This window comes from Argiope bruennichi, chromosome 6, assembly GCF_947563725.1.
Source record: "Argiope bruennichi chromosome 6, qqArgBrue1.1, whole genome shotgun sequence".
Taxonomy (NCBI): Eukaryota; Metazoa; Arthropoda; class Arachnida; order Araneae; family Araneidae; genus Argiope; species Argiope bruennichi.
In genome coordinates, this window is record NC_079156.1 from 91,265,333 (window position 1) to 91,290,025 (window position 24,693).

The 24,693-nt window shown below is 27.0% G+C and overlaps 2 protein-coding genes across 3 annotated transcripts in view; both read left to right on the plus strand.

Annotated features, from left to right (window-relative positions):
* Positions 1-7,492, plus strand: part of LOC129972307 (G protein-coupled receptor kinase 1-like) — a 182,988-nt gene extending 175,496 nt beyond the window's left edge. The window contains exons 20-21 of the mRNA XM_056086396.1: positions 493-662; positions 3,971-7,492. Coding sequence (XP_055942371.1) covers positions 493-651 — 159 coding nt within the window. The 3' untranslated portion in view covers positions 652-662; positions 3,971-7,492. The remainder of the gene's footprint in view (positions 1-492; positions 663-3,970) is intronic.
* A 5,891-nt stretch (positions 7,493-13,383) lies between these two features.
* Positions 13,384-23,795, plus strand: LOC129972308 (G protein-coupled receptor kinase 1-like). Of its 2 annotated transcripts, none has more exons than XM_056086397.1 (6): positions 13,384-14,197; positions 15,524-15,593; positions 16,658-16,791; positions 17,663-17,788; positions 19,869-20,015; positions 22,515-23,795. In XM_056086397.1, exons 1-5 carry the CDS (start codon positions 14,108-14,110, stop codon positions 19,992-19,994), a joined length of 546 nt encoding a protein of 181 aa, XP_055942372.1. In that variant the 5' UTR covers positions 13,384-14,107; the 3' UTR covers positions 19,995-20,015; positions 22,515-23,795. The 2 variants fall into 2 exon arrangements, with proteins under 2 accessions (XP_055942372.1, XP_055942373.1); XM_056086398.1 differs by having other exon boundaries at positions 23,464-23,795.
* The last annotated feature ends 898 nt before the right edge of the window (positions 23,796-24,693 follow it).

Consider the following 24,693-nt stretch of genomic DNA (forward strand, 5'->3'; position numbering starts at 1 on the left):
GATATATAAAGATTTGTAAACTGATGAAGCTTTTAGTTTATTGTCTAATTGTAGCTAACATTTCATTTATAGTATAAATCAGAGGGAAAAAAAGTAAAAGCTGGTAAGGCATGCGAAAACCTATTAATGTTTTTAGAGAATGATTTATTTTGGGCAGATAATAAAATTAAATAAACAGGTGTATGCATCAAAATGTTCATAAAATTTGGATGATAGAGAACTGAAAAATATTGGATAAAATTAAAATAATGTAAAATGAACCAAAGATCATTTAATAATTAGAGATTTTTATATTTTCATTCCTGTTGTAGTTCAAAAAAAATGATAATTATTTTCGAACATTTATGAGACTTAAGGGGGGGGGGGACCATTTCATTTGTAGACTACATTATGTCATTTTTTAAACTTCTAAATAAATAATTTTAGGTTCAATATGTTGATAAGAATGAAATCATATATGATTATTAAACCAAAATCCTTTTTTATTCACAGGATGAAATTGGTCTGAAAGAATGGCTGACATCTCTTAAATCCACTTATAAGAATTCCTTAGAATTACTGGCAACCATGGCAAAGAAGGCTGGTAAAATTTATGGCACAGAGGCTAATAATAGGAATAATTTAGTGTCCCGTAATACTAATGGCAACTGATTAATGTTGAAGTAAGTATCAATGCATATATTGTTTTTAAAGTCCTTTGTGAGAAAATTTGAAGGAAAAAAAAACTATGCTTAAATTATATTGATCAATATAATTTATATATCAACTCTATGAAATATGCCTAAATTGTTTTGATCTGAAAATTATGTGTAATGTCTCCTTTTATATAAAAATATAAGCCAATATCTATTATATCACATTATACCAGATTTAAATCCTAAACATATGTGTTTTCATCACTTTTGGGGAAGAATTTCGTGTGATGTTCTTGGATTTTCAATATTTTATATCTTAAAGGTATAAAGATTTGCAAATAATAAAATTATTTTCATTGCTTACCCATACATGGATGTGTGATACATCTGCAATTAATATTAGAAGGTTGTATTACATCAACATTTCACCTTACTAAGGAATTTTGATAATTTAGCAGGTGATTGATATGGTGGAAATCACATAGTTCAGTTATTACAAAGTGCTAGTTATTTATAGTTTCAGTTTGGAAAAAATGACAATTTATATAGTAAATTCGATTTGCCCACATTTTTAAGTTAAATTATTCTTCTCAATATTCTTAAATTTTAAAAATAAAAGTACTTTAATTTCTAAGTCAGGTAAACTTTTAGCTTTTTCCATGCCACTTATAATCTAATAGCTATGCCTTAATCATCTCGTATAGCGGACCTAAAAATTCTTTAGATTCATCTTGTAATCTGCAAGAACCCTTTTTATAAATTATAAAACTTTTAATTAGATTGCCAATGACCTGTTTTTCATGAAAATATGTAACCTATGTTCTTAGTCTAAGTGGCAAATTATAGCATCAAAATTGCCCTAAGATGAAAATTTTGGTCTAACTTTTAAGAATGTATAAGATATGATTAAATGGAAAATTCTCCACATTATTTATTTCTCCTCATTAAAAATATACACACATGTACAATTAAGAAACAGATGTCATGATAAAAGTATACAGCTCTTGTAGGTTAAAATCAAAAGGACAAATTGTAATTATTGCAGAACTCTTCATAAATTCAGTAATTCTTGTCATCACTAAAAACTGTTATCCAATTCAAATTTAAAGTAATTAGGCCGCCATCATAGAACAAACAGTTAACAGAGCTCTCATCTAATGTATTCATTATTGTACTGGAGAAGAAGAATATTATTCAAATTAACAGATATCAGTTGTTTGCCATAAAAACGAAATTATAAATCACATTGCAACTAATTTCAGATGTACTCTGAATTTTAATATTTTAGAGAATGTTACAGAATTTGTCTTTTCTAATGATAGATTTTGAATTATTAGAGAATTAAAATTATTTTAATATATTATATCTAAAATTTTTATTATATATTATAAAAAAATAAATAAAAATATTATAAAAATTTTATTATATATTATATATAATTTTTTTTTCTAAAATTTTAATTTTAGTGCAAAGAAACTGAAATTAATATTTTTTCAGGCATTGTAATTTGAATTTAATCTTCATGACAAATAATGAAAGGTGGAGAATGCCACAAACATGTATGGTGCTCTTTTCCTCAAATAGCTTATCACTTTTTCCTGTAAAGTGTTATACTGTTTTTCACTTATCACTTATGTTATAAAGTATAATTAATTTTACAATTACTTTACTTACATAATGGACGTTTTTTATTCATTCTTTTTATAGTTTGTCTGCAAGTTTTTGGCAGAATGTATATCTTTGTTAAGTGTTTTGTGCTATTTTTGTCATAATTTATAATCTTATTTTTTTTTCTATGTTAAATTTTTCATATAAATTCATAGATTTCTTCTCTATTTAGGGTATCAACACTCACTTTTCCAAACATTTGTATAATTGTATCTGTAGGATTTTTATTAAATAATTATGCAAGTAGAATGATAATTTTATATTTAAAACTGATAACTTTAACTTGCCAGTCCCATATGTAAAATTTAGTCTGTGATGAACAAACTTATCTCTGTTGTGAGAAAAACAAACAAGTTGTGTCTATAAAATTTATAATATTGTGCAGTTAGAGTTATATATTAAAATATGCATGAAATATTGACATATTTTTGTGGATTTTAAATATAGGTTCATTGATATAGATTGAAGATTTCATCCTCATTTTTTTAACTAAGCTTAAGTAATCAAAAAAGCCTTTTAATTATTTTCATCTGTTTTAACATATCTTCATAAATTCATTTCTAGAGTATGTGTTCAGTATTCTTTTCCACCAATAATTAACCACTATTTCTTGTGAAATGTTATATTGCATTGCACTTCTTTTATCAGTTAGTTGTAAAATATTATTAAATTAATTATAAATTGATCTTACTTATCTAATGAATATAATTTATTATTAACTATTTTTATATTTTATCTGCAGTCTTGGGCAGAATCTGTATCTTTGTAAAGTGTTTTGTGCACATTTTGCTAATTTTGTTACAATTTATAATCATATTATTATATTTTTGTATGTTACTTGTAGCACATAAATTCTCAGAGATTTCTACTCTATTTATGGTACCAACTAACTTGACAGTTCCATATGTAAAATTTAGTCTATGATGACTGAATTCATTTCTTTAGTGAGGAGAACAAACATTGTCTATAAAATTTTTAATATTTTGCAGTTTGTGTTATACTAAAACATGCCAGAATATAATGACATATTTTTGTGGATTATTTTTTTTTATATAGATTAGATATCTTTATCTTCATTTTCTTTATACAGTCATGGCTTAAGTAAACAGAAAAGAATTTCAACTATTTTCATCTGTTGTAACTTTTCCTCATAAATTCATTTGCAGAGTATGTTTCATTAAGTGTAATGTACCTGCAATCCTACCAGTAGAAATTGTTTCCTCTCTTAAAAATAAGAAGTGGGAATGAATCTTTGTTGAAGAGTTATAAATCCAAAATTTTGAAATGTATATGTAGAAATTGTACAAGAAAACAATGGCAAAACAGTGGAAAGGCAACAGTATTTTTAATTACTTTCATGTCACATATTAAATTATGAAATATAATAAATATATTCCTATTTTGTTTGTCACATTATCATTATCAATTATGGTACTGTTAATAGGCTTTTGCACTCAAGGCTTGTTATTATTACAGTGTAAAATTTTTGATTCTCGAATGGAGACATTGAAAATGATTTAGGAACTTAGTAAGATAATGTTGTATCAAAACTTGTAATTAGCTTAAAAAACTATATTGCAGAAATTATCATAAATATTTTTATATATTGTCCTATCAATGAATTTATCACAGTTAATAACTATAATTTATTTCCTTTTTCTTTACAGGTATGTGTGAAATCTGGTGCCATAAGGATCCAGTGCTCGTCTGTAAACAAAAAAAATGTTAAAGCAGAATTGTTTTATAAATAAATTAAATATATATACGCAAATATATATATATATATAAATAGCATGAGAAGAAAAACCATTTGACTCTATATGCATGGTCAATCTCTCCTTTTCGCCTTGGGCAGACAGGCGCAGTTGCACGGGTTCCGGACTCTCCTTCGATCGCTGCTTCCTTGGAGGGAACATTTTCTGTGTAGATAGGAAACCTAGGCCCACTTCGAACTGTCAGTGCATTTTCCATACATGTCTCCCAGGCGAGTGGGCTAGCATACATCTGTAAAACTTCAGCTGGTCTGATTTTTTTTGTGTGTGTGTTATCAGATGTAGCCACGTTTACTTGTTAGTGGAGCAGCATCTGATTTCCACTCCTTTTGTGTTGAGCATCCATCTCAGCTCAGTAAATTATTTTGTATAGTTGTTCAAGTGTAGTTGTTCGGTATGTATGCTTGCCTGTATGAAGCACCTTTCCTAATCTCCAATATTGCCCTTCTTGTGACCAGAGCCAACTGGAAGAAAGATGAATCCTGGTTTCTTCCATTTCAATTCCCTATGCAATGTATGTTGCCTAAACGTCTTGTACAGCGTGTCAACAGGTAGCTGTTCAGTCAAAGCACATGCTATGAGTCAAAGTTTAATGTTCTTTTGAGCCATTGTTAGAAAGGAGAAAAGGTTTATGTTTTGTATTATATGAAATGGTGTCTTGCATGGTTAATTGCTGTCTAATCTCATAGGCTGTTCAAATTTGTAATTTACTTAACACTATAATTTCTGTACATTTGTAATAATGTCGAGTCAAAGTACTTATATAGTGTATAAATATTCTTGAAATGTCTATTAAAAATTTTGGATTTTCTTTAGTGGGATTTTTTCTTTTTCGATCATCTTGTAAATTTTATAATTTTATCAGCTTTCGCTGGAAATTAATGTTGCCATATTTCTTGCAGCCGGTGAATTAAGATTTTTTCGGAAGTTCTAAGCAATTCGAAATGACAGTACTCTTTTTTTTTTCTAATATATCCTCAGGTGTTTTGAGATTTATCTACCACGTTATGCTATTGATGTAAAATGTTTTATGTTGTTGCATAACTTTAATTGAGAATTGGCAAATTCGTGGCACAATATTTATTTTTTCTTTTTGTATCCGAGTTATCGTATAGGTACTATTTTTTGAATTTTGAAAGTTTGTTATATTCCATTTTATACATATATTTATAATTATGTTCATATGTCATCATTGTATATACATAGATCATTAAATTTTATAGTTAAAAATCTTTTCATTGTAGTGTATATAATTTCAATTTTTTTAAGGAAAGAAATTACTTAATATATTTGAGGCATACTCAAAACATTTGTGCAGCTTTTCAATGAGATTAATTTCTTTCTGTTGGTATCAATTATATTAAATGTATTGTATTTAGAAAGGAAAAATATTCATAATACTTCATATGGCATCTTTTTTCCCTTGTCTGATTTATATTAATGTGAAATTACATAAAAATATTATTACACTTGCCACATTTGATTTTAATAAAATTAATTAAAACAAATATTGTTTCCTGCTTCAATATTCGATGCATATATGAATGTAAAGCATTTGATTGACTTAAAATCAAATCAAAGTAAAACTAGGCAACTTCTAGTATCTTTCATTTTTCTTCTACACACAAATGTAGTATTTAAAAGGTGCGATTGCAGAAAAAAAAAAAAAAATGCAAGTTTTAAAATCACTTTTTTGATAAATCTAGGAATTAAATAATGAAGGCAAAATAAAATTGCAATGTTTAGTTTCAGAAATGCAGTTTTCTAGGGCATCTCTGTATGATACTTTCTTTGAATCCACAGTAGTTTTGTCTTTAATACCAGTGCAAAATAATAGATTAATCAGACAGGAATATTGATAGTTTAGTAATGTTAGGGTTTATGTATTTCTCTGATTTACTATGCAAAGCAATAAAATATCTCTAAATCAAGTGCAAAGACAATATGTACACAAAGTGTCAGTTACCACAACAATACCACCTTATGTATACATGTTGAAATTAAAGTTTGTGTTTTAGTGCTGTAAATAAAAATACAACGTCAGCTCTAAAATAATATGTGTAAAACATCTTTAGTCCATTTTTGAATAAAATTTTAATCATCAATATGCATATTTGCCTAGTATGTTGAAAATTTGAGTAAAATTACTTTTTGATATTAAATGTGTTGCAATTCTTTTTCAAGAAAACTTGGAAATTCTATCACTTTGAAAATAAATCAATGTTCAAAACAATGTATAAGTTGTGAATGTTAGTTAATTAGGTTTTAAGTGTTCTAGAATTTATTTTAATGTTGACAGTATATAGTAATATGTGTAATAAAGATAATCTTTTGTACAGATTCATTTCCCTAATTTATTCGATATGTGCATGCATGTATTTGATCCAGTTTATTTAGTTTGGATAAATTTCATTAATTTTTCCATGAGACTGATGGTTTGAATCGATAAATTCACTTTTCTATTGTGAGATTTTGATTGGGATCATCATTCCTATTATATAACCAATGCAATTAAAAAACTTGTAAAAAATATTTAGTACTTACTGGCAAGAGTTGTGGATTAGTATTACAGAGAAAATCATTCTCGGGTCAGAGGGGGGGAGGTGAAAGGGAGGTTTTTTAAAGTGAAAATCAATATCATAGTTCATTTTCAAAACATTTAATTTTATTTCAAATTTTTTGAAATTGAATTATTCAACTTTAATATTATAATTTTGAAATAATTCATTGGAATGCATCTTTTCTTCATAACATTGCTTTGCAATTGAAAAACGATATTATTAGAATCCAAAAGGCCTGTATCATTAAATATGTTATAAAAACTGAATGTTATGATAATAATGTAATCAATTATTTCTGTTTCGTCTACTTATTAATATCTCAAAATTATTGTGATCTTTGAGTAATGCTATTTACATATTCCAAATAGAAAAAAATATACTTTATTCTGTATTTTTTTGTTATTATATTGAAAGAGTTCTTTGAAAACTTTTGTTTATTTGTAGTGCCATATAAACCTTATTTGAAAACAACAACAAAAAAAAAATTCCGAATTTTACTATGTTTGTATTTCTTGAAACCAATGTTTCAAAACACATATGAACAAGGATATGTCTCATGTTGTAGTTATATGTTTGTATAGTTAATTTGTCCATATTAATTGGTTTTGGGTTATTTTTAAGTTATAATATTTTTAGTTTATAAGTAAAAACATATTTTCCTTCTTACTTTTTTTTTTACAATAGCCAAGTTTGGAAAAAAAGTATCTATATATTGCTCATTAGTCCTTTTTAATTTTTTAAAGAAAACAAATTGTAAATTAGATAGCTGTGGTCTGGCTTTTATATGTAACTGTTTTTCTCATTATATCATAAAAGATCAAAGGCCAATTGCTTATTTATTAAATGTAATATATACATATGAGAACTGAACATATTAATAAATTTTATGTTCTTTTTTTGAGTGTGATTTTTACTTTTTAATGATCAAGTATTTTTCAAATGATGAACAAAGTAATTGATTTTGCAGATATCAAATTATTTTTTTCTTCCTTTTTTAAAAAAATTTCTTGTAAAATTTAAATAAAGGCATATTTTTAGCATTTGATGGTTTAGCCATTTTATCCATTTATATTAAGTTTAAACTTTAATTCATTATTTTATATACTGATTAAATAACTGTGCTGTAAAATTTCTAATTATATTTTATTCAAATAATATTTTTAGAATTTATAATTACTAAATTAGAATAAGTTTTTTTCAATTTCTTCTGTTTTCTTGAGGAACACATTTTAAAATAAAGTTATGCTTATCTAAAAGCAGTATGCAATTTGTTCAATGATTCAGGGTGTTCTTAAATGCTGATTTTGAATTATCCTAATAAAAGAGCCTTAAGTGTGTGTTTGGGAGGGGGGGGGGTAATTATTTTTCTTTCTAAGGATTAAAAAATAGCCATCAATGAGCAAAACTGAATAAATTGTGAGAGTTGGCGATTTTTCTGAAAAAAAAAAATGTTTACATAGTTAATAAGATTAACTTGATATTTTTTTCTTGCAATAGATAAATAATTTTAGATAGATGTAATTAAGATAAGTGTTTGAGAATCTTCATAAGAAACTTGTATTAATACATTTTAAATAACTTAATTACAATATTTCTGGAAAATATTTAGAATTGTTGGTGGTATTTTATTTTTACATATCTTACGAATATTTTCTCAACTTATATTCACTATAACACTTAATTTTATAAACAAAAATACTACATTAATATTTATTCTTATATTTTCCTCTACATTTGCTTAGAAAATTTGCATATTCATCCTGGACTCGGAAACCATTCATGTACTAATTATAATTTTATTATTTTTAAAATATATTTGTCTGTAATTCTATATTAGTTTGGAAATATTTAAATCTGGATCCAAGTTGAAAGCCAATAAAAAAAATAATAATAAGATTTGAACAAAAGACTTATCTTTCTCGAAATCATCAGAATAAAGTTAGACCAATCGAATCTTATATTCATTCAATGGCTTTTCAAAGTTTAATTTCTTAAAGTTCTTAAAATCTTGTTGATAAAAGATAATACCAAGAGAGTTTTAAAACAGATTAAGAAGAAACCATGTTTTTTATTATTGAACACATTTTATTATTTAAATATATCACGATTCTGTTTAATTTACATTAACAGAATTGATTTGTTTAAAATTTCCGAACATTATTACTATAATTGAAGATGTTTCAAAGTACTTAAAGATATTAATATTTTCTCTTATGCAGACACTCGAAGATTAAATTCTGAACTTGATTTATAAGTTTTTTTAGCAGTTAATTTGTAAAATATTTATTACTGTTGTTGAAAAGTACGAGGAATGTTATTATGAAACATTTCTCGGTTCTTTTTAAACAACAATAGGCTTGAATTTATTGTTCAGCATTTATTAAAGTCTTCATGGCAGAGAAATTTTAATGCTGCATTTTTATGATTAATTATTGCATTATAAATAATTTGTTTGGCAATGGACTGAAGTTAATCGCCTATTTTAATACCATTAGTAATAATAAATTCTGTATCTATAAATTTATGTCAATTTTCTTTCTGAATCTATGCCAACTTTTAGATAGAAAAACCTTCCAAGCTTTTGCTAATCGGCGTTGATTTCACCTAAATAGGGTTTAGGTGACAGCAAGAGGAGATATTTATTCTTTTCTAAGTAATACACAAGAAACACAGCACGAGTTACGAATTAAAAAATAGTATGATGCAGAAAGAATAAGAGTATCAACATCTAAAAGAATAGTCAAAAGAAAATGCGCTTGTCAAAGAATTCTTGCTCATCTTATTCATTCTATATCACTCCTCTGTGGAGTAAAATTGTCCAAATTTGACAATCACGGCTGTCTGAAGCGAATGTGAACAGTAGTTTTTTTCTTGAAGAATCGTGTAGAAAAATCATTGATTGTAAACCATAGTCCAAGGGATTGCAGTGGTCTAGTAAAATTCCATATCCTAAATTCCGTGCCTGCCAGGATACGCTAATTTAGTGACGAAGCATAAATATAAACTGCTACTAGTATGAACATGAAATTTGCCAAACATGAAACAAAGCAATAAACCTGACAGAGATTAAAGTGAAATAAATAAGTTAATGAAAAAGAGCACTGTATAGTTTCTATAATTTGTGTAAGAGATTATGCATAGGTAGAAATTCATATAACAGCTCATATATTTCCGAAAACTTAACAATTTAATGATACTATCCATAATATATTCACCATGACTGATTTGTTTCCAGTCGATTGTTTTTGATAATGTCATTGGCATATACTAAAATCATTTATTTATTGCCCTTTTAATGTCCAAGTATACATTCATCTTTCGCCAAGTGGCGTATTATTTGAATAAGGCACATCGTTTTAAGTACTAATACACTTGCCGATTTTGGCAATCAACTGGTTCGCTGGAATTATTGATTTTGTAAAACTTCAGTTGAATCTTTTGTAAGTAATTTTTTTTTTATAGGCTTTATTCGCAAAGGGTTTTTAAAAATTTTGATGACCTCATCAAGTGATCTCATTGGTTAAAATATTATAAACATCACTCATGAAAATTGTAAAGAGCAATGGGGAAAGAACGCTTGCTTGAGGGACGCGTCTTTCTTGCCTAAAAAGTGAAGAGGAAAAAAGTATCTCCAAGACAAAAATGCTTTACGGTCTTGCAAAAAATACGCTATCCACTAGAGATGCATAATCCACGATTTTTTGAATAACAAATAATATTGCTATTGTTATTTTTAAATATGCGTTCTAAATATCTGTTATTTTAATCATATTATTAATTAAAAATTATTACTTAATATTAAATATAAAATTTATTAATTGTAATTAATATTTAATTTACTAATTTAATTAACGTGTGATTGAATTATTTTTTTGTTTCAGCTTACTTCTTAAATTTTTTTTTCTCAAAGCTATTTATTTAATTTATTTATTAGAGTGAACCATTTCTTTCGAGAGATTCCATTGGACAGATCATATCGTCACCGCTCCGGCAAATTTCAGTGATGTCGTATCGATTGTTAGTTTCTATCGTGATCCAAAACTTGTAATCGAAATATCATCAGTAAGATCGTATGAAGGATTTGAATCACACCCTTCTTTGAAAAGTATTGATCACTTGTATTTGTGACTTTTTGATATTGGTTACGTAATAACCGCTCTGAAAATATTCGTCATCCCTACTATCCACAAAGCCAACTTACCCTTTATTCCAGATTGTAGAATCTTGAGTATCAGGCCATCATGCCAAACGTTATCATATGCAGACTTTATGTCAAAGAAAATGCCATACCCAAACTTTTCCGGGCTCTTGCTATCAAAATTTTGTTTAGAAGTACTGCTGAAAGGCTGTCACTGCCTTTGTATGATAAAAACCCAGCATAAAACGGAGAAAAGAATTTTTTATTTAAGTAAAATCGTAGAAGCCAATTTAATATTATCTGTTCGGAAATCTTTCCTATCACAGATATTAACGCTGTGGGTCTGTATGATGAACTTTTTTTAGGTTTCAAGATTTGTATTATCTTTGCTGTTCTCCAGGATTCTGGGACCGTACTTTTTGCCCATAAGTTATTTAACACATCTAGTAATATAATTGTGTTTTTTTCCAAAAAGCTTGACAACATTTTCTTATTGACCTGGTCTAAACCTGGGGATTTATTTCGGGTTTTTGAGAGAGCATATTGAAGCTCCTTAATTGGAAAAGAACGGTTCAGTCCCTCATATTCAGCTGTCTTGGCAAGCTCAATTGAGAAATCCAAAGGAAGTCGTCCGTTCGATGCTCTTTCGATTAAGCTATACGCGATTTCATTAGCCTGAGCGAAGGGGCGTTGTTAGAGTGACGCCCGAGTTGAGAATAAGATTATTAATGCATGGGGGTCCCATCCTTGTTCAGCAGAGTTTTAATGATCCGAAAAGCTCAACGTGAGGACGCAACCTCCTGAGATGTTCTCTCCCAAAAATTGCGTTTACATCGCTTTACATATTTTCTAACAACCGAAGCCATATTCCTATAGGCGACCCAACTCGAAATGGAAGGGTATAATTTTGCCTTTTTAAGAAGTTTTCTTTTCACTGCCTTGAGATAATCGCATTTAATTGCACCCCACCACGGAGAGTAAGAGTGATTGGACCAAGAAAGAGAGTAAGAGGATGCACTAGCACATTCCTGAAAAGTTTGAGTAAAACTGCCGAAGGACGGAAGTTGACCCTGCCTTTGAATAAGATCGTTTACCTTTCTATAAAATTTATTCCAATTTATGTATTTGCGGGTTTGAAGGAATTCATGCCGATGTTAAGACCGAGATGGAAATGAGGCAGTGATCACTGTCGTATAGATCATGGGAAATCTCTATTCTACTTTTATTTACTATACATGTTGAAAAGATCGACATATCTAATAAAGAGGGGGTTTGGATCTTCTGATATCTGGTGAATTTGTTCGTATTAAGTAAGCACATTTGATTAAAGCTAATCCAATCTAAAACCAAGTTAGCATCGGAGGATGTATAATAGCTCCCGAGTACCGGGTGATGTAAATTGAAATCGCCCACCAACATGAAAGGAGGAGTAATTTGAGATGCAAAAGAATTCAGCCAGGAAGTTTCAAACTTTCCACCAGGTGAATAGAGGTTAATAATTGTAATTGGGAAATCTGAGTCCAAACAAGCCAAATTTTAAATGCCAAGACCTCACATCCGATGGAGGAAAGGCGAGAGCAATAAGCTGTGCCGGGATATCCTGACAAACAGCCGAAATAAGGTCGCGTTCAGTCGAATTTTGCCTTTCAATACGATTTTTTAAAAAAATTCAAAATGGGTCCGATGCACTCAGCTAAGATTCCTACAATACCAGATACTGGGCAAGAAAAAAAGGGAGTTCGAGCAGCCAAGGGATTTTACTTTTGATTCTCAAAGACATTCCATTGAATAAGATGCATTTGAAAATATATATATATATATAAATATATATATATATAAACACACAGGGGAGAAAAGAAAGAAAAGGGGGGGGGGCAAGAGACTTATCAAAATCTCTTCTTCCCCACTGAGATTATTTATTTCAGCAAGGGAACTTTGATCAAGAATTAGACCTAGGCTATCAGACGGGCTGTAACCAAAATTTGATTCGGGTAATGCTATCTTATTCTTTAAAGAGTCTATAGTCGCTTATTGATTTTCAATTATGTTGCGAAGAGTATTCTTCTCCAATTTTTTTTTTTTTTTTTTTTTTTTTTTGGATTTCCGCGTATTGACGGTTTACTTCCTAGAGTTTTAAAATTTCGTTCCACTGTGGAAAAAGACCAGTAATCAGTTTTGTTAGCTTCTGAAGGGCTGATTTGAGATCCGAAACTTGTTTGTTGGGGTAATCAAAAGTATGAGCTGGCGGATCACTCTTGACTTTTTGCTCGAAAGTTGGCGATGTCACTAATCTCCTTGCTTTCTGGAAGGAGATATCCTTGCCTCTGACCAAATTAATAATTTCTTTTTCTATTGAGTAGAAACGGCAATCCCTACTGAGTGCGTCATGTGCCTCTTCACAATGAAAACATTTAGTGGGTTGAACACAATCCTCAGCTTGTGTGCCCCCACAATTTTTATATCTTTTGTTGTTTTCACAACGAAGTTGTGTGTGCCCAAATTTTAGACACTTTGGGTTCTCAATAAATCTTGAAACTTTAAATATAATACGATCAAACTTTATTTCTTTGCGATTCGATTTGCCTATTTCTTCGAATACCACAATTGGAATGGGATCTAATGTTCCCCTCTTTATAAACCTCACAATTCTAGCTGCAGTGATATTTTGAACAGAGAATTCGTTGTTGATATCCGCATTGTTCATTTCAGTGTCAACATCGCGAATAATATATTTGGTGATGATGTTTGTATCAATAATTCGAACACAAGCGTTTGGAAAACTCGCGACAAAGTTCGTCACTTTTTCAACTCAGTTTAGGTGGCGCGTAACATTTTTTTTAAATGTTTATTTAGAAAAAACGTATTACTACTTTGAGTGACGAGTCCAAATTTGGCGTTAATGTCAGTTGACTTAATCCAATGGGACGAGCCTGTCTTGCTGTCTATACATAATTTAACGATAAAACAACCTCTTTGAAGTGCTTTCTATCTTAGCTTTATCTACAATTGGGAACTCATTTCTCAATGTGTATATCAATTTCGATTATTGTTTAGCCGGCAAAAGCTAAGAACTACGATTCTGGAGCATTCGCCGGAGAACACATCTTCATTCCTTCCTCAATGTATAGTTGATCCTTCTATCTTGTAGCAACTCTCAGACACAGGGTCATTGGGTTTATGTTTCGTCCTACCCGACAAATACACTGACTGGAATCTGCCAGACAGGAACAAAACATTTACCAAAAGCGAATAATCGTAAATCATAGAAGACTTACCTGTAAGTCTCTGAAATAAAAATACCCAGTTCCACTACCACTTCACCCCCAGTGAAAAATGGCGTCGAACATTCGTAAACAACAAAAAGAGGAAAGGGAAATGCCTCCTTCTAAGTTTCCACGAACAAAGGAATACCGCGAAAACAAGGTAATAGTTATTTTAAGAAGCACATCATGAAGAAATAAATAAACTGAACAACCAGAAAAAAACCTAAGTTGGACCAAAAGCGAGAGCCAACAAAACACAACCTTCTGCCTTCACTTCCAGCGGCCTTTTTCAATGACGTCTTAATTTCGTGTAGTAAAATTCTTTAAATATAAATAATAAGTCTTTCTTTCAAACATTTAAAGATGTAATTCTGTTAATGAATTTTGAAAATTTACGATTCGAAATATCTTGCAGAAAAGAAAAGTAGATTGTATAAGGAATTAAAATTATAAGAATTTTAATGATTTCTCTTTCCTATATTTTATGATTCACTGTCTACATATTTAGCTTTCTGTATCCTGAAATCAAAGTATGAAAATATGTCTCGTTTTTCTTGATTAATTTGTTTAGAACTACCAAGATTTTAAGTTCATTCTAGAAAAGATTATTAAGACAAAAGCAAATAAATAGGGACACTATAAAAATGTTTATTAAATAGTCAATTATAACTTAAGATCTAATTTTAAACCATCATTTCAGATATTATTATTTTAAGAATCGTTATTGCATTTGACTTTCAAGCGAAAGAAGTTAAAAAAAAAAAAATTATATTGTACCAAAAAAAAAAAAAAAAAAAAAAATTGACCAAAAAATTCAACCTTTACATTTTCATAACAACTTTTTTGGAAAATATTTATCTGCTTGTGAGCATAATAACTCAAAAATACAACACAGAAGAATTTAAAAAAGCATTTTAAAAATCATTCATAAAAATATAAATAATTAGAAAAAAAAATTATTTTTGCAGATCACACTTGGCATACATTGTATAGCTGCTAATGGTGAATGCAGCTTTTGGTTTATTTTAAAGATATAACTTTTTTACAATTATACTTAATACATATATTGTAAAAGGAAAGTTTGGCTTCAGATACAGAACAATGTCCTCAAATATTGCATAAAGATTCAAACCAAATATTTGCAATTGTATTAATATTTATGAACATGATAGGGGTGTTTTTAAATCCTGTAATTATAAAGAGAATTAAAATTATACATTATGTGAATAACTTCCATAAATATTTGTTTTAATTAAGTACAAATTTGTATGGAAAATGTAAATATATCTTGTAATTTACTTAATAATTACGTGTTGAACTATATATTGTTGTAGAGAAATCAGTGTCACAGAAAGAAAATTTTCCAAGAGATTTCTTTTACTTACATTGCAATTAATTAAAGAGGAATTTCATTTGCTGACATAATTAATAATTTTGTTAAAAAATAATATTTTCTAAAAAAGTGATTTTTTTTTTTTTTTTTTAGCTAACAGATGCTGATCAGGAATCTTACAAAAATTTCTCTGCTGTTAAAAGGAAATTTGATGATGAGGAAGGTAATATAAGATATTCATTATTTTTAAAAGATACTTAAAATTTTTTTTTGTGCATAATGATTTATGACATTTAATTTTTCCAAAATAAAACATACTTAAATAAGCCATAAGTAATTTAATAAATAGTGAATAACCATAATTAGAAATTTAATTAAATAATGATAATAATAATATCTAATTTTAATAAACATAACTATATATTATTTTCAAATGCAAATAAATCATTTATTACACATGCAATTTGAGTACAATCTCAATTTAACACCAAATGCACTATGAAATTCACAAGCAACATGTATTTTTAAAAATTTCTTTTTTTCCTTTTCTTTTTTGAATAAATTATAAAGCAGAAATATGAAGGAAATTTACGAAGGAGTACAATTTTTAAAAATTAGATTCCATCTATAAACATGTAATTAGCTGATTTACACACATATATATATTATTGTGATAAAAAATTTCTGAAATGCTTCTTTAAATATATATTATATTTAAATAAACCTTTAAATTCATGCCTACAGTTGCCAGATTTTTTATCATCCAATTAGCTAATAATGACATGAATAAAAAAAGTATTCAAAAAGTGAAAATATTTGAAATAATAATCTGTCTGAGAATGATTTTAAGATTTATTTAATGAAATAGGATGATATGAATGATTCTCTTTTTCTAAATCTACTATGCCCTTCAATAATTTAAAAACATGTGATTTTTAATAATCCGTGTCAATTTGTATAGACATGTATTCATAATAGATGTATTATTTTCATGTTCCTGCTTATTTTGGTTTTAGGTAATATTTAATTCATATTTATATGCTACCATAATTCATGTTTTAAAAGGATGATATTCTTACATATTGTTACAATTTTGTTAAGTCCAAATGGGCCTTTGTATTGTTTGCTTCATGTTAAATATTTTTTAATGGCTTGTTTTGAATAGAAGAATTTTGCATTTTGTATAGAAGTACAATTGTGTTGAAAAACTGATTGAAGCAAAATAGTCTGCAATGCTGCTGTTTTAAAATCAGATTCTGTTATTAATAATTATTTCTCTTAATTTAGAATTTGGTTGCATAATACATGGCTACCTCAAGAAGTTAGGTGGTCCATTTCCTTCATCATGGCAAACTCGATATGCTCAACTTTATTTTAACAGGTTAGAGTTACATGCAGAATCTAGTAGTGTCAGACCAGAGGTAAGAACTGTGCTAAAATAAATACTTTTTTGAAATGCCACCATTAAAATTGTATTTCGGTTACATTTGATGCACATTGTAATTTTTTCATGCTATTTTTAAAAATAAATTTATACTATTTCTCAATAATTTAATTGTTAATGATGCATCTGGTGCATAATATATATATATATTATTGAAAAAAATTGTTACATAAAATAGCATAACAGTAGTATTCAATTTTTTCATTATATATTTTTGTTTTAAAATTATATTTTATTTTTATATAAAAATGTACATCTTAAAATTGGAAGCATTGCATGCAAAAATAACAAATGTATAAAAGTTACCATTATATTTTTGTAGACTGACATTTTCTTTTGTTAATTTTGTGCACGAAAGCTTTTGGAAATAAATTTATTTGGGCATTTAATGAAATAATAAATATTAACAGAGTTTATGATAACTAGAGACTTGTCAATGAAACAATATAATAGCAATAATAAAAACAAAATATTACAATAAGTATACGATTGTATGTTCAATTGTCCTGTTAGATCTGTCATAGAAATATCATTTTTCTCTGAAGATTAAAACTAGAAATAGATAATTAGCTTCCTACTCTGTTACAATAGAGTAGAGTATACTAGCTGAATTTGCTGACTACTTTACTGTAACTAATTAAAAATTATAATATGTATGTGTAAACAATGCATGTCTTTTAGCAGAAATGTACTTATGGCAAATCTTATTTGACAACGAAATTCATTTATTGAAAATCCTTTCATTACTGATTTCTAAATATCAGCACCTATTATGTTTTTTTTCTCAAGCTATTTGTTTAGTTGCATAAAATTGTTTGCATTTTTCTGAAATACAATATTTTTTACAGCTGATATTCATAGATCAGATTGAAGAAGTTGTAGCAGATTATGTTATGGTGAATGGGAAACAATGTATTGTATTAAAAATGAATGCTGAAAAATGCAGGGATGCAGAAATTGTTCTAACGAATCCAGTAAGTGAAATTTATTAGAATATTCAAGCATATATTTTTATTTCTAGAAACAAAAGTGCAATGTACGTATTTTAACAACCTACAATGATGTTTCGATTTAGAATTATGCTCGGGGGGAAAAAAAAAGAAATTGCAGATTTATAAATTTCAATTTTAAGATGAAGTTATAAAAACAGGGAAAGATGTTTTTATAAACATTTTTTTATGTTTATAATTTTTTAAAAATATCGTTTTTTAAGAATTTTATGATATTATTGTTAACAAAATTAAAATTTTATAGATTATTTTTGTGTTTTTTTAAAGCTGCATACAAATAATATGCCTCTATTTTATTACAGCTTTCTTATTTTCAAATGGTTTAAAAGATGATTTTAAATTAACATGTATACTATCATTAAGGTTATATATTGTTTATGAATTGGAATAAATGAAGTCCATTTTTTTACAATTTTTCTCCAAAATTAATATTGAGTTTGTAATTTAAATTAAAAAGTATGTGTGAATTATCAAAATGTGTAAGTAAAGTGATTATATATGTGTAAGTGAATGTGTCAAAATTATATTAAACTGTTATACATGAATAATTTGCAGTTATTTATTAAAGTTTATATTGAAAAAAGTTACTAAAAATTCTCATTTATATGTTCATTATCATTAGAAAATATTTGGCAGTTAATATATTTATAGAAAAGTTTTGAGAAGTGAAATTTTTGTTATGATTTAGTGAAACTGTAAAGGAATGGAAATGAATTGAAAATTTATACCATCAAAACATTCACTTTTTTATAGTTTAGTATAAGTATTTTATTGGAAAAACTGCCAAGTGACTGAAATTTCATTATAATCACCATTATTATTATAGTAGTGCCTTGTCATATGCAAACATAAACTTATACAATTTCTTATTTTTCTTTCCCACTTCAAATATTCTTATCTAAGAATTTATAGAAATGCATAAGCAAATTGCTATGATACAAATCATGACCTCAGACCTGAATTCACCAAAAACACTTACAAGGATTGCAAGCATAACAAAGGATCTTGACTTATATGAAAAAGTTATATAATTTGGAGATGATAAGTTAGAACTCTACTCATTTTAGTCAGAAGGCAGAAGGGGAAAAAGAAAAAAAGAAACAAACAAAAAACCATTAATTCACTTTGAAAAAATTTTACATGAGTGGGAAAAAATGTCATTGGATCACCAACTGAATGCATTAAGTTTTATGAGGACAAAAATTCCTTTTTGTGATGGACACTTTTATTCTAATATATGTACTTTTGACTTGATGTACAGAAAAACTGCATTTCTTTCACTGCATACTTTATTACAAATAATTATTTTTTAACATTTACTCTCAGTGAGTTAAAATTTGTTTTTATTTATATGTAAAGTTAGACTTTTAATATATACAAATCCAACTTTTGTACTTTTCATCTAATGTACCCATGTGTAATTTAAGGATATTACTATATTCTCAATAGTGAAAGTTTGAATTGAATATTTTAACTGCAATATATGTAAATGACAGTTTAAAAGCCACTTTTGTATTTTAAAGGTTTTAATATATAATGGGGTGTATAAAGCTTTGTAAACTAATAAAAGTTTTTTTAAAAAGTTTATTGCTTTATTGTGGTAAATGTTTTATTTATAGCATAAATCAGTGTTTAGTATTGGTCTGATATTTGAAAAAGCTAGTAAGGCATATGAAAATTCACTAATGGCTCTAGAGAATTATTATTATTATTTGCAGATAAAAAATTAACTAAACAGATGTATACATCAAAATTTTCATAAAATTTGTTAGATAGAGAACAAGAAAATATAGGATAAAATGAAAATAATGTAAAATGAACCAAAGCTCATATAATGATTAAATATTTTTATGTTTTTGTTCTTGTAGCTCAAATAAATTGATAATCATTTTCGAACGTTTGGAAGACTTAAAGAATAAAACCATTTCATATGTAGAATGCATTATGTCAATTTTTCTTTTTTTAATTTATGGTTTTAAGCTCAATATGTTAATAACAATGTTTCATATCTGATGATTAAGCCAGAAACTATTTTTATTTGCAGGATGAAATTGCTCTGAAAGAATGGCTGACATCTCTTGAATCCACTTATAAGAATGCCTTAGAATTACTGGCAACCATGGCAAAGAAGGCTGATGATATTTTTACAGCACTTAATATTCAATACTAATGGCAATTGATTGATGTTGAAGTAAGTACCAATGCGTACATTTTTAAAAATCATGTGTGAGAAAAATTTGAAGGAAAAGCTTCTATTAACTGTGTCTAAATTATATTGTCTGAAAATTGTATATAATTTTATCTTTTTATATAAAAATTTAACCCAAAATCTATTATATTTCTTATATTACATTATCCCAGGTTTAAGTTATGTATATTCATCAGTCTTTGAGCAGATTTTTATGTAATATTCTTGGAATTTCAATATTTTATTATCTCTTAAACATATAAAGATTTGCAAATTATAAAATGATTTTCATTTGTCACCCATTCATGGAAGTGTGATGTATCTGAGAATAATATCAGCAGGTTGTATTAACCTAAATTTTTTCGCCTAAGAAGTTTTGATAATTTCACAGGTAGTCGATAAGGCAGTGACAAGTTATTACAAAGTGCTGGTTTCTGTTTGTAATAAATGAGAATTTATATAGTAAATTCAAATTTTCCACACTTTTAAATTAAATTTTTTTTTTCACCACTCTTAAATTTAAAGATAAAAGTATTTTAACTTCTGTAGAAGATAAACTTTTAGCTTTTACCATGCTACTTAAAATCTAGTAGGTATACTTTAACCGTTTCATATTGCTGAATTTAAATTTTTAAAATTTTATTTTATAATCCGAGATCAGTCTCTTTATAAATAATAAAAGTTTTAATTTCATTATTGCCTTTTGCTTGATTTTTTTTTGGTCACTGAGAATATATAACTTATATCAGTAGTCATAGTGGTAAATAATATCATCAAAAATGTATCTAAGATGAACATTTTGGCATAACTGTTAAGAATTTATAAGATTCATTTAAATGAAAAATTCTCCACATTAGTTATTCTCTTTTAAAATAATCATACATACAATTAAGTATTGTATGAGAAAAGTATGCAATTCTCACAGGTTAAAATCAAAAGGACAAATTGTAATTATTATGGAATTCTTAAATTCAGTAACTCTTGTCCTCACTAAAATCTAAATATTTTTCATTGAATTCTAACAGTTTAAAGTAATTAGGCCACCATAGGCGGACAAAATAGCAAAACTAATCTAATGTATTCATTTTTATACTGGAGAAGAAAAATATTATTCTTATTAATGGATAAGAGTTCCTTAACCTAAAAAGGAAATTAAAAATCACACTGAAACTAATTCTACAAGTACTCTGAATTTTAATATTTTGGAGAAGATTTCAGAACTTGTAACATTTCTAATAATGGATTTTAAATTATTAGAGAATTATAATTATTTTAATTCATTATATCTGAATTTTTTATCTACTTAATTTCATTTAATTTCAAAGAAATTGAAATTAATGCTTTTTCAGACTTTATAATTTGTTAATCTTCATAACAAATAATAAGAAATTGGAAAAATACCACAAGCATTTTACAGTGTTCTTTTCCATCAATAATTAATCACTATTTCTTGTGAAATGTTATATTGCATTGAACTTTTTTATCAGTTGGTTATAAAATATTATTAAATTAATTATAAATTGATCTTACTTATCTAATGAATATCATTTATTATTCATTATTTTTATATTTTATCTGCAGTTTTGGGCAGAATCTGTATCTTTGTAAAGTGTTTTGTGCACATTTTGCTAATTTTGTTACAATTTATAATCATATTTTTTTTAATGTTACTTGTAGCACATAAATTCTCATAGATTTCTACTCTATTTATGGTACCAACTAACTTGACAGTTCCATATGTAAAATTTAGTCTATGATGACTGAATTGATTTCTTTAGTGAGGAGAACAAACATTGTCTAAAAAATTTTTAATAATTTGTAGTTTGTGTTATACTAAAACATGCCAGAATATAATGACATATTTTTGTGGATTATTTTTTTTTTATATATAGATTAGATACCTTTATCTTCATTTTCTTTATACAGTCATAGCTTAAGTAAACAGAAAAGAATTTCAACTATTTTCATCTGTTTTAACTTTTTCTCATAAATTCATTTGCAGAGTATCTTTCATTAAGCTTAATGTACCTGCAATCCAACCAGCAGAAATTTTTTCTTCTCTTAAAAATGAGAAGTAGAATGAATCTTTGCTAAATAATTATAAATCCAAAATTTTGAAATGTATATATAGAAATTGTACAAGAAAACAATGGCAAAACAGGTGGATAGGCTGTGGTATATTTAATTACTTTTATGTCACATTTTAAATTACGAAATATAATAAATATATTCCTATTTTGTTTTTTCATCATCATTATCATTTATGGTACTGTTAATAGGCCTTTACACTCAAGTCTTGTTATTATTACAATGTAAAATTTTAGATTCTCGAATGGTGACACTGAAAATGATTTAGAAACTCAGTAAGATGTTGTATCAAAACTTGTAATTAACTTAGGAAACTATATTGCAGCAATTATCATAAAATTTTTATATTTTGTCCTATCAATGAATTTATCACAGTTAATAACTATATTTTATTTGCTTTGTTTGTGTTGTCAGATGCAGCCACGTCTGCTTGTTAGAGAAGCATCATCTGTCTTGAGCATCCATCTCAGCTTTGTAAATTATTTTGTAGTTGTTTGGTAGTATGCTTGATTGTATGAAGCACCTTTCCTAATTTCCAATATTGTCCTTCTTGTGACCAGAGCCAACTGGAAGAAAGATGAATCCTGGTTTTTTTCCATTTCAATTCCCTATGTAATGTATGTTGCCTAAACGTCTTGTACAGCATGTCAACAGGTAGCTGTTCTGTTAAAGCATGTGCTATGAGTCAAAGTTTAATGTTCTTTTGAGCCATTGTTAGAAAGGAGAAAAGGTTTATGTTTTGTATTAATGAAATGGTGTCTTGCATGGTTAATTGCTGTCTAATCTCATAGACTATAAATTTGTAATTTACTTAACACTATAATATCTGTATATTTGTAATAATGTGGAGCCAAAGTACTTATATAGTGTATAAATATTCTTGAAGTATCTATTAAAAATTTTTAATTTTTGTTAGTCAGATTTTTTTTCTTTTTCAATCATCTTGTAAATTTTATAATTTTATCAACTTTTACTGGAAATTAATGTTGTGATATTACTTGCAGCCAGTAAATTAAAATTTTTTTGGAAGTTTTCTCAAAAAACAGTACTTTTTTTAAAAATATATCCACAGGTGTTCTGAGATTTATCTACCACGTTATGCTATTGATGTAAATATTTTTATGTTATATTTTATGTTTAATTGAGAATTGGCAAATTCGTATCACAATATTTCTTTTTCTTTTTTTTATCCGAATTATTGCTTAGGTACTATTTTTTTAATTTTAAAAGTTTGTTATATTCTATTTTATACATATATTTATAATTATGTTCATATGTCATCATTGTATATACATAGATCATTAAATTTTATAGTTAAAAATCTTTTCATTGTAGTGTATATAATTTCAATTTTTTTTTTTAGGAAAGAAATTACTTAACAGATTTGAGGCATACTCAAAGCATTTGTGCAGCTTTTCAATGAGATTGATTTCTTTCTGTTGGTAACAATTATATTAAATGTATTGTATTTAGAAAGGGGGAAAAATCATAATACTTAATATGGTATCTTTCTTCTCTTGTCTGATTTATATTTTAAATGTGAAATTACATAAGTCCTGTTTTATTTTTTAAAGAAAACAACTTGTAAATTAGATAGCTGAGGTCTGGCTTTTATATGTAACAGTTTTTGTCATTATATCATAAAAGATCAAAGGCCAATTGCCTATTTATTAAATGTAATATATACATATGAGAACCGAATATATTAATAAATTTTATGTTCTTTTTTGTGTGTGTGATTTTTTTACTTTTTAATGATCAAGTATTTTCAAATAATAAAAGGAGTAACTGTTTTTTCCTTTTTAAAAAAATTTAATTTCCATGTAAAGGTTAAAAATAGAATTATTTTCAATATTTGACTTTTTTAGCCATTTTATCGTTTAAATTTGAACTGAAGCGAGTTAAGTTTAATTAATTTTTTTTTCAATATTGATATTATCAGCTGTGCTGTAAAATTTCTGATTATATTTTGTTCAAATGATTTTTTTTTAGAATTTAGGATTACTAAATTGTAATAAATCATATTTTTCTCTATTTCTTAAGTATTTCGTAACTGTTCGCGCTGTTTTCATGAGAAAAGCGTTTAAGAACATTATTTGTTATGCCTATCTAAAAGCAATATGTTCATATTGGTTTCAGGGTGCATAGAGCCATTTAAAGTTAAAAAAGACTGCTGATTTTTATTCTAATATAAGAGCCTTAAAAGTGCTTTTTTTTGCTCAGATACTTATTTTTCTTTCTAAAAATTAATATAAAAATCTATCAACATGGAAACTGAATGAATTGTGAGAAATGATTTATTTTCTTATATACATAACCTTCTTTCTTTTTTTTATAAAGGAATTAATATGTTGATAAAGCAGCAATATAATTTTTTTTCATACTATATTCTAACTGCAAAGTAATAAAATATTTTTAGATATGCAATGAACTTATAATTAAGATAAGAGTTTAGTGAGAACCTTCTTAAGAAACTTGCATAAATACATTTTAAATAATTTGGTAACAAAAATACTACATTAACATTGATTCTTCTTCTTCTTATTTTTTTTTTACTCTACATGTGCTTAGAGAGTACTTATTTTTTAAAGGC

Excerpts from the sequence above, each read along its gene's own strand:
- LOC129972308 (XM_056086397.1), top strand. The coding sequence starts at position 14,108 with ATGGCGTCGAACATTCGTAAACAACAAAAAGAGGAAAGGGAAATGCCT. Across the intron at positions 14,198-15,523 it reads AGGAATACCGCGAAAACAAG|CTAACAGATGCTGATCAGGA; the intron begins GTAATAGTTATT and ends TTTTTTTTTTAG. Across the intron at positions 17,789-19,868 it reads AAATTGTTCTAACGAATCCA|GATGAAATTGCTCTGAAAGA; the intron begins GTAAGTGAAATT and ends TTTTATTTGCAG.